Genomic DNA, 10,794 nt, shown 5'->3' with positions numbered 1-10,794 from the left:
CACCAAATGTACCATGCAACAATTGCAGTCACATTTTGTGTCTTAATAGAATCATATCCCGGGAGAACACAAATAGGCGGTTTGAGCAGCTGTTCAAGGACCTGAGGTCCCGACCTGTCCACTCCCTTTGCTTCAAGCACCGCGTCCTCAAGGCCTAGTGCTCTCCAGATATTTGCTGCACCTTGACAGTTAAATAACATGTGTAGGACATCTTCATCTTCTATATTACAAATTGGGCAGATGCCACTATCTCCAATGTGGCGGCTAAAAAGAATTGCTTTCAAAGGTATAATATCATGCATAATTCTCCAACAGTAAATTTTAACTTTTGCAGGTACCTCTAATTTCCAGAGGTTCTTCCATGTCGGATTATTCAGAGGTGCTCCCGAAATAAGAGATCGACATGTAACTCCATTAAATTGGTGTTTCCACTCCACATGATATGCAGATTTAACTGAGAAAACTCCTGATCGGTTGTAGTGCCAAGCTATGAAATCATTGAACCCGTCACAGGGATTAATTAGGAGAATTCTTTGTGCGTCAACTTGGTGGAATATTGATCGAATTAAGTCTTCATCCCACATACCAGAGCTTGGGTCAATTAACTCCTGGACCTTGGTCAGAATGCACTCACCCCTGGGAGATAAAATCTTCCTATTTGGGCTAGATGGGATCCAGGGATCCTTCCAGATATTAACTTGTTGTATGAACCTAATGAAGTGTTAACTAGTTTAATGTCACAATTGACCGGGCCAATGGCTGACGGGCGGACCCTCGTGTTGTCCGCGGCCTATCTGCGTTGATGCATCGATTCCTCAATTTGGTTAATTGATAGGTCGTGGCGGATGGCCACCCAAACTGTTTCACACTGGCGAAGAGTCGACCCGACTAGAGATGACCTTACAACATCTCTAGCCGCGTCTCCTCAAGCGTCTCCTAAAGGGATTTGGGGCGCGTCGGATAAAAAAACCTTCCTAGCCGCGTTTCTCAAAGCCGTTTTTTATCCGGCGCGGATGTCCGGCGCCCTGAGCCCGTCCCCGCTTCATAGGGGACACTACGAGGACGCCGAACACAACGAAAAGCGAGGCAGGGAGTGGCGGGACCGACGCGTCAGTGGCACATTGAAGTTTAACCTAATCGTCGCCTACCTCGCGACGGAAGTTATTGGTGCGGCGACGTTGCAGTTCCCGTGGAGGCGCAGCAAAGCGTCTCGTCGCGCCTAGCTCTGCGTGCTGGCGTTAATGAGCGCCACCGCTGCCCCGCCTCCCTCCGGCCAATAAAAAGGGCTGCTCTCTCATCGTCTCTCTCACACACGAACCCTAGCACCAGTCGACTCCATGTCTGGTAGAGGCGGAGGCCGAGGTCGCGGCCGTGGTCGTGGTCGTGGCCGCGGCAGAGCTGCACGCTCGCCGTCGCCTACGATGCCGTCGTCTTCATCATCGGACCTGCAGGAGGAGGAGCGGCAAGTGCTGTTCGAGTTCGTCGTCGTCCTCAAGGGCGACTCACACGACATCCAGTGGCTGCCGGACACGTTCGCCGACTTCATCGCTGGCGATGAGCCGGGCTCGCTGCATCGGCGAGAGGCTGCATACGGCTGCTGCCGGGTGGATCGTGGACGTGATCTACGACGCGTGCGGCAAGATGTACCTCCACATCGGCTGAGAGAAGTTTGCACGCTACCACCACCTCGAAATTGGCTTCATGCTCATTTTCTCCTACCTTGGCGAGGGGAACATGAGCGTCAAGGTGTTCGACGAGACGTGCTGCCACCGACACTACCATGGCGACAACGCCGAGGAGGACGACGACTGAGTGTTGTTTCTTCGCAGCGAAAATAGGCACGGAGGATTCTGGTTGTTCTTCCTCGAAAGAAATAACAGGGCACCGTCAACAGCTGGATTTGTCAGTTAGGGTGAATGGGTGTGCCTGCGAGTGTTCTTTCTTGGCAGCGAACACACGAAACCTGCGATGCCAACACTAGTTAGGTTTAGTTATTTTGCAATGTTTTATATTTGTGTCAACCATGGTTCAAACTACGTATTAGTTTGTAGAAAACCATGTTCTAAATTATATCTTCGTGTAAACCACATTCCCAATTATGTATTAGTTTGTGGAGTATTTCTTTTCTTTATTAAAATAAAAATGTAAAAAAGAGAGCATGTTAATGTTCGGGGCAGCGTTTGGGGACGCGGCTGGGGAGCGACGTCCCCAAACTCGGCACGAACGAAACACATCCCCCAAATATTCGATCTGGCATCGTTTGGGATGGTTTGGAGATACTCTTATCGCTGATTTCATGCTTCATCCGGTCTGAAAAGACTGGTTTGCCCATGTGCACCAACTAGATAGTCCAGCCCCCGGTTAGCTTCAATTTGTGCGTGCAGTCGAACCCATTAAGGCTTTGTTTGGTACTAGAGTGTTACTGGGATTAGTGGGGATAATACTCTAGAGTATTGGGTGAACCCCTATCATCACCCAATCTCCGCAAAACCCATCCCCAATCCACTAGGTAGGGGTAGAGTATTGGAGATTGAAAAAAATACACTAAAATTTAGAAAAAGTGGGGATAAGCGGGGATTAAACTCGCTCAATACTCTAGCGCGAATTATGTATTTAGAATAAGTAGGTTTTGATGTTTGCTGCGGATTATCCCACTAATCCCCACTAATACTCTAGCGCCAAACAAGGCCTAAGAGCGTCTCCGTTGGAGCTCCCCAGGCCGAAATCCGACGATATTTAGTGCCGGATGGATGTATTTTTTTTTTTGTCCTGGGGAGGCCCATTTTCCTAGCGGCGAGTCCAGGATGGATGAAAGTTTTTGATAAAATACTACGAATTCAGACAAAACTAGGCGAAACTCGTTCAAACATAAGCGAAATTTAGTGATATTTAACATATATAGGCGAGTTCGTACATATATAGGCCGAATTCCTACATATATTTGAATTCGGCGACATGGAAGCTTAAACTTAAACTAATAGCGGCCTTCTACATGCCGAAATGGCGGTAGAAGGCCGTGTAGTCTCTGCCGTTGTCGTCGTCGATGGAGTTCCCGGCGTCCTCGGGCGGTGTCGCCTCGAGCCATCGGCAAGAACCCTGGCCAGGGTCGCGGGCGCGTGGCGGCATCGGCCGGTAGAGGTCATCATCGTTGCTATCCTCCAGTTTAATCAGAGGCACGGTCCTGGGCGCGACGTTCCTTGCCGAGGACGGTTCGGCGGCTTGGACGGCGAGTTGCCGCGCGGAAGTTCGACGGCGCCGGGTAGCCCACCATGTGGAGGAGCCGTCCCTTCCATTGGTGGAGGGAGCGGCGGCCGAAGCCGTTGTTGAAAGCGCCGTCGTTATTCACCATTGTGATCGCCGAGCTCGAGGTTGGGGAAGATTGAGGAAGATTGAGGGAGACGACGGCGTGGTGAATGCGGCTAGACGTGGTAGGTCCGCGATAAATAGAGGTCGACGCGCGTGAAATCGAGGCGACGACATTAACTCGTCGCGTGGAAGCTACGCGTCCAGTGAAGACTGACCGGCGGCAGACTTTTACAGCGTGCGGAAGACGATGCGATCAGGACGACGATTGGCCTCTCTCGCCGACAAGTTGGGGCCACCAGCCGCGCGGAAAGTTTTCTCGGTGTTTCTCGCGCTTTCGTTTCGTCCGGAGTTCCCGAGCGTTCCCGGGGGCCAAGAATGGCCTGGACTCCCCCGGACAGATAAAAGATCTAATCCGAACGAAAACGAGGGTCCAAAGCGTGATGGGCCGTTTTCATCCATCCGAATAAAAAAAATGCGTCCTGAGGCCTCCTTGTGGAGACGGCTGGGATGCTCTAAGCAGGGTCGAGCAAGCCACACATTTCCCCTGCGCCTCCATAAAACCCTCGCCTCTTTCTGCTCAGGGCTCAAGGTAGGCAGGTCATCGAGGAAGACACCGCGTCTGCGAGGTAAGCTCCGCCCTCGCCCCCAATTCCCCACTCCCATCCCCATCCTACCCCTTTCGTCTCTCTCGCGTATTAATCGCGATTGCGATTAGTAAATAGCTAGATGCTTTGAGCCGATGGGAAGAAAAGGAAGGGAAGAAATTGCTGTGCACGATGTGGGGTTTCTCAATGCAAGTTCTTTGCTTTGTTCATAAGAGGGATTTTATAGATCGAGAGGTCACTGATGTGTTGGTTTCCTTTCTTTTCAATCTAATCTGGGCCAGGAGCTCTTGATCTTCCTTTTCTTGTTGCCGTTAATTATTTAGTTGAGATCTGCACCGCCTTTTAAGAACTGCTCCTGATGTGTATAAATCTGATGGGGTATCGTGAGAGGGTAGAAAAATTGACGTACTTGACATCTTTCATGAGTTGTGGTCGGTTTGAGGTGCAAATTCCGGGATTTTCTGTATATAAGGGCTTGTTCCGACTGAGAATAGAGTGATCTTTCTTACTTTCGGTCTGCTTCTTGTTCTTCCCTTGCGTTTTTCTTTCTTTCTTGTTTGCAATGATTCCTTGTCCGTTTTGCTCGTAGTTACCTTTTTTTTGCGGGGTTTATTATCTTCTTTGCTGGTAGTTATCTGACTGAGATTGATCCGCACCTGAAGATTATCATGTTCTTTTGTTTGTACTGTGCACACCTCTGTATGTGATGTCCATAAAACGAGTATACATATTATTTGTTCATGGCATTGTGATTGATTTCGATTGCAGAGCTTTCAAGGGGAGACTTGATCCAAGAGCTATGGGCAACTCGTGTGTTACCGGTTCCGGTAAGGGTTTCTTTTGAGCTTCTTACTTAGCAACTTCTGTTAATAATTCGTGTCAGCTGCTATATATGTTGTGACCATTTGCTGCTTCAATACTGATGCACCGATTGTTATTTCTATTGGCTGTAAGTATCTATTTTGAGAATCTTTCTGCCTCATACTTGAATTAGTCTTGATCGTTCATTTTACAAACAAGATTCAGACTGTTTCTTTTATGATCAGATAATCAGATGAACATGGAATTCTTGTACTGAATGATGACCTAAATGTATTCTGCCAAGCAAAATCAGAAGTTCTACCTTTTCTTTCACGTCCTGTTTGGCCAAACTAACTATCATACAGACAGTAAAGAAACTCCCAGTAGCATATAATATTCTTCCTTCTATCAATTTACCTCTGTCCTAAATCTCAATAAAATGTTTGCCTCTGTCCAAAGTCCCCAGGAAAAGTAGCAAAAACCTTATCTCCATTTCCTGAGGAATTCTGGCACAGCTACCCTAGTCATTCTACACATCTGCATCTTTGAGCGTATCTTTGTCTTGCAATCTGTAGTCGTAATGTGAGCTGCTATATGTTGTGATGTGACTGATGTATTAATGTTGTAGTTCCAGGCCGGTCAAACCAGGGACAGGGCCAGGTATCCAACGGGGCACAGACAACCTTCAAGTGGACGATCGATGGTTTTTCCTCCCTTCTTGATAAGGGTAATGCGTGGACCTGCTCCAGTGTGTTTCAGATCAGGGGGCTTAACTGGTACAGCTAATATGCTACTACTTCATTTCATCTATTCCAACAGAGAGCATGTCATGAACAAAACTTCTAACTTGTTTATTGCTCCTTTCTTTGGACTTGTTTTCCAGGTACTTAAGGCTGAACCTAAGGGACACAAAGAGTGGCGACAAAGAAGAATATGTTTCTCTTAAGCTTGTGCTAGCCCAACGACACGTCAGATCCGACAAGGTTGTGGAGGCATCTTTCAAGTTCTTGATATATGACCAGTCATATGGAAAGCACCATGAAGGACATCAAGGTACCTCATAAAACTATTCCTGAAAAATAAAGCAGGTTATTTGACCAACTATAGTATATATAGCCTGTTTGACATGACAACATCTGTTCTTCTAAAAAAATATTCCTTGCAGTGAGCCACAATTTTCAGAGTACAAGCACAACCTCTGGAACCTCGTGCTTGATACCCCTCGCGACGCTGAAGGAGAAGTCCTCCGGATTCCTTGTTAACAATTGCTGTATTTTGGGTGTTGAATTTACAAGAGTTGTGGTTGCTGAAGGTAAAGATGTGTCGGAGACGCTGTTTGTTCAGAAGATTAACAACATCTGCAGTGACCCCCAAGTCTACAGCTGGAACATTGATGATTTCTTCTTGTTGAAGAACCTGAGCATCTCTCCAGTGTTTGAGCTTTGTGGACACAAATGGTAACATTACAGATAATGTTGATTCTTAACTACTGGATTGCTCATGTTGAAGAACATGAGCACCTTTCCAGAATTAGCTGAATTCAGATTGAAAGGCTGTCATGCTTTTGTTACGTTAAAATGAAAAATAAAGGACTGCTAGTGTTTGACCCTTCTTATCAATGCTGGACTAAACTTAGTGATGTTCTCCGATTTCCAGGTTCATCACTATCCATCCATCTGGACAAGATAAGAGTGGGAACTACCTTTCCTTGTACCTGAGCATGAAGGTGTCGGATACTCTCCGTGAGAACTCTGGAAACCTGGTAGAACTTAGCATAAGCATCAAAGACCAGGAAACTGGAAAGCACCGGAAATTTTCAGGTTTGTTCTTGAGCAGAATGCTACTTGAAGTATTATAATTCAAATTTCCTTATTGACGCGTTGTTTTTCTCTTTAGGCCGGTGCCAATTCTCAAAGAATTCACCCAGTTGGGGATGGCCCAAGTTCATATCGCTTGAAGATTTCAAGGACTCGTCAAATGGTTTTCTCTTGAAGAAGAAGTGCTGCATTGAAGCTCAGATTGCGGTCATTGGTTCCTCTAAGATAGAGTAGCTAGATTACTCGTCCTCCGCATATGCTCATTTGTGTGCCTGTATTTAACTTGAATTGCTATTCTGCCTCTGGGTATTTAGTCGTTTGCTTGTGCTGAACGTACAAGGAGTCTAAACCTGATGACGTTGACGATCTGTTTCATGTGGGAGATGCTTTAGGTGGAACTAAATATCAGCACTGGAATACTGTTTGCGGATTTATCTCTTAATTAAGTCGGAGCAAGAGAATCCTCTGATGACGTTGCCATGTATGATGATCTGTTTCATGTTGGGGATGCTTTAGGTAGAACTAAATGTCGGCAGTAGAATATCGTTTGCAGATTTATCTTCAAGTCTGAGCAAGGGAAACCTTTGACGTCAATGTCGCCAACTGCTGTGACTAAGGCTGTCTGCAGCAACAATGAACACTTGTGCTGATCGATTCTCAAATGAAACAAGACCTGGCATGATGATGAATGCACACTCCAAACCGTCCCTCCCCTACCGCTGCAATTCAGTAGCGAGACCAACAAGGCAAGGGGGTCGAACTGGGTTTAGCCTGCAGTGGGAATCCGGCCAGTGAAAGAGAAGAAGGATGCCTGAGTGAAAGAGGTTTCGCGTTAAAACTAATGACAAGAACAAGACCCCAAACTGCTAGATGCATCCCACTAAGGCAGTAAAGCAAAATATGGATCATGGCTCCAACCCATAGGATATGCACCTAGAGAAGAGATCATGGGGAAGTAGCTGAAACCAAACAGGCAACATATCCTAAACTACAATTTTTAAACAGTAGGCATACAGCCCAGCTTTAATTAAATTAATAAAGCCACAAAACATCCAGGTTACAGATACCAAGATCAAGATCCACACACGCATGAAACCCAAACCAACTGGTACCTCCAGCGCCTACAGCACACGCAACGGCACACGGACCCGGAAAGCAAGTACCACACTAATACATCAACATTAACATTCGCCGACGCCGTCCAGCCCCTTCGCCTCCGCGCGCTTCATAGCCCTCTCAAGGATCGGTGTGGACGCCCTCATTCCAGTGTTCCTCGAACTCTTGCGGACCGGCATCCCGGGAGTCGCAGACTTCTTCTTCCTGGAGTAGGCGATGGTCTTGGAGCGTCGACCTGCGCTACCGGAGCCGTCTCCCTCAGAGCCTTGTGTAGGTCGTCCCGTGGCTGCACCACGGCACTGTCCACCAAGACCGTGTCATCTTCCAACATCACAGAGTCGGTCCCCTGGGCCTCCCAGCCCTGTCATGCCCATCCTCTCCGGATGCCCCTCCTTCACTTGGCTGACATCCACCCAGGATGGAACAGGATCAGTGATCTGTGAGGACAATGACGGGTCCCCAACCCTCGTAATCAGGCCCATAGTCCCTGCAGGTGTAGTAGTCCTCTCCTTCTCCACTCCTTTGAGTTGATCGTTCTTGTCCAGCTAAAACGGGAGGGATTCAATGGTCACTCCGAAATTGGTACCATATTGATTAAAACCCCCATTGGCACACCAGTCCGTTGCACGAGCACTGGTAGGGGCACTCCAGGATCCCAGCAGCCCCATGGTGACCGTCTTGGCCCCCGCCGGACCCGACCCATCCATCGGCGCAGCCCCGAGCCCCGGCTCGGCCCGTTGATCCTTGTCCTTCTTCTTCCTCCTGTGCTTGTTCCACTTACCATCTGAAGATAAGTAATCTGAGTCGTCTTCCTCCCTGTCATCGCGAGGTGGTGGCGGTGGCGGGTCCCCAGCCCCCCCACCATTCCCACCCCTCGGAGCATGCTCCGCCTCAACCCCCCACGGTGAAGCCTTCGCCATTGACAAACACTTGCACCAAGCCCTTGATACAGTCTGGATAGCGGCATTGGAATCGCACCCGAATCGGCTCAGTCTCCCTCTTCAAGATAGAGAGGCCGTCAACATCAATAGCCCTGCCCACCATCCCAAAGGCCACCATCAGCCGCTCACGCTCCATCAGATCTTCTGGAACCCTGGTGAGGCGGACCCAAATAGACGGGAGGACAAGGTATGGCTTTGGTGTGTTGAAGGCCTCCCGAATCTCAGTATCCTTCTTGCTGAGCGGTAGGTGCAGCTTGCCACTCCCAGTGCTCAAGCGCAGAGTTTGGCACGTAGGGAAGTTGACAGAGAACTCAGTCTCCGACATCCTCCGCACTTGCCAATCCCACATGTCGTCCACCAGATGTTTCAGTTCCGCTGAGAGTTGCTCCTCCGTGAGCAGCGCGGACAGGAACTTGATGACCGAAGTGAAAGCTTCTCCTGCCCGTTTACCTCCCTTGAGCGGCTCTACGTCGATGTTGTAGAAGCCCCCACCGGTGATGGCGTGACCCAACGTCTGAAGGCGGAAACCCTTTCCCCTCGACAGACAGTTGGCCGAGGTGTGACCCTCGCTGCTGCAGAGCACGCAGAGCGGATCAAACTCGCATTCAGATTGGAAGTGGCCTTCCCGGCCACATTTGAAGCACTCGCCTCCCGCCGGCGCCCCTGTCCGTGACCCACCCTTGGGTTTACCGCTCAGAGCTTTTCCTCCGTTGCCGAAGTTGGCCCCAGCCACCTTCTTCCCTTTTGCCTTCGGAGGTAGCCGTTGCCCCTGGCCACCCCGGTCACCCTGACCCACCTCACCGGAGCAGTTACCCTGGCCTTGGTCCCCTCCGGTGGTGTAGGCCTTCTGATGGTGAAGTTCCTCCCGGAGCTGCTGCTCGCGCCACCACGGCGGCGGAGAGCTCCAGCCCTCCCGGCTCCGGTCATACCTCTCCCCGTCTCTCCCTCAGAGCCTTGTGTAGGTCGTCCCGTGGGTGCACCATGGCACTGTCCACCGAGACCGTGTCATCTTCCAACATCACAGAGTCGGTCCCCTGGGCCTCCCAGCCCCCTGTCATGCCCATCCTCTCCGGATGCCCCTCCTTCACTTGGCTTACATCCACCCAGGATGGAACAGGATCAGTGATCTGTGAGGTGGTGTCTTTAGACAATGACGGGTCCCCAACCCTCGTAATCAGGCCCATAGTCCCTGCAGGCGTAGTAGTCCTCTCCTTCTCCACTCCTTTGAGTTGATCGTTCTTGTCCAGCTGAAACAGGAGGGATTCAATGGTCACTCCGAAATTGGTACCATATTGATTAAAACCCCCATTGGCACACCAGTCCGTTGCACGAGCACTGGTAGGGGCACTCCAGGATCCCAGCAGCCCCATGGCGACCGTCTTGGCCCCCGCCGGACCCGACCCATCCATCGGCGCAGCCCCGAGCCCCGGCTCGGCCCGTTGATCCTTGTCCTTCTTCTTCCTCCTGTGCTTGTTCCACTTACCATCTGAAGATAAGTAATCCGATTCGTCTTCCTCCCTGTCATCGCGAGGTGGTGGCGGCGGCAGGTCCCCAGCCCCCCACCATTCCCACCCCTCGGAGCATGCTCCGCCTCAACCCCCACGGTGAAGCCTTCGCCATTGACAAACACTTGCACCAAGCCCTTGATACAGTCTGGATAGCGGCATTGGAATCGCACCTGAATCGGCTCAGTCTCCCTCTTCAAGATAGAGAGGTCGTCAACATCAATAGCCCTGCCCACCATCCCAAAGGCCACCATCAGCCGCTCACGCTCCATCAGATCTTCTGGAACCCTGGTGAGGCGGACCCAAATAGACGGGAGGACAAGGTATGGCTTTGGTGTGTTGAAGGCCTCCCGAATCTCAGTATCCTTCTTGCTGAGCGGTAGGTGCAGCTTGCCACTCCCAGTGCTCAAGCGCAGAGTTTGGCGCGTAGGGAAGTTGACAGAGAACTCAGTCTCCGACATCCTCCGCACTTGCCAATCCCACATGTCGTCCACCAGATGTTTCAGTTCCGCTGAGAGTTGCTCCTCCGTGAGCGGCGCGGACAGGAACTTGATGACCGCAGTGAAAGCTTCTCCTGCCCGTTTACCTCCCTTGAGCGGCTCTACGTCGATGTTGCAGAAGCCCCTATCGGTGATGGCGTGACCCAACGTCTGAAGGCGGAAACCCTTTCCCCTCGACGGACAGTTGGCCGAGGTGTGACCCT

At 50.3% G+C, this 10,794-nt stretch overlaps 1 protein-coding gene across 2 annotated transcripts; it reads left to right on the top strand.

Moving 5' to 3' along the window:
- Window positions 1–3,807: 3,807 nt before the first annotated feature.
- Window positions 3,808–6,878, top strand: LOC127292469 (uncharacterized). Of its 2 annotated transcripts, none has more exons than XM_051321884.1 (7): window positions 3,808–3,932; window positions 4,680–4,738; window positions 5,347–5,488; window positions 5,596–5,765; window positions 5,878–6,169; window positions 6,369–6,532; window positions 6,609–6,878. In XM_051321884.1, the coding sequence occupies exons 2-7, from the start codon at window positions 4,711–4,713 to the stop codon at window positions 6,761–6,763; spliced, it is 951 nt and encodes a 316-aa protein (XP_051177844.1). In that variant the 5' UTR covers window positions 3,808–3,932; window positions 4,680–4,710; the 3' UTR covers window positions 6,764–6,878. The 2 variants fall into 2 exon arrangements, with proteins under 2 accessions (XP_051177844.1, XP_051177835.1); XM_051321875.1 differs by having other exon boundaries at window positions 5,341–5,488.
- The last annotated feature ends 3,916 nt before the right edge of the window (window positions 6,879–10,794 follow it).

Source organism: Lolium perenne, chromosome 1 (assembly GCF_019359855.2).
Source record: "Lolium perenne isolate Kyuss_39 chromosome 1, Kyuss_2.0, whole genome shotgun sequence".
Taxonomy (NCBI): domain Eukaryota; kingdom Viridiplantae; phylum Streptophyta; class Magnoliopsida; order Poales; family Poaceae; genus Lolium; species Lolium perenne.
Note: the sequence above shows the minus strand (reverse complement) of the source record. Positions and strands in the feature narration are given on the sequence as shown.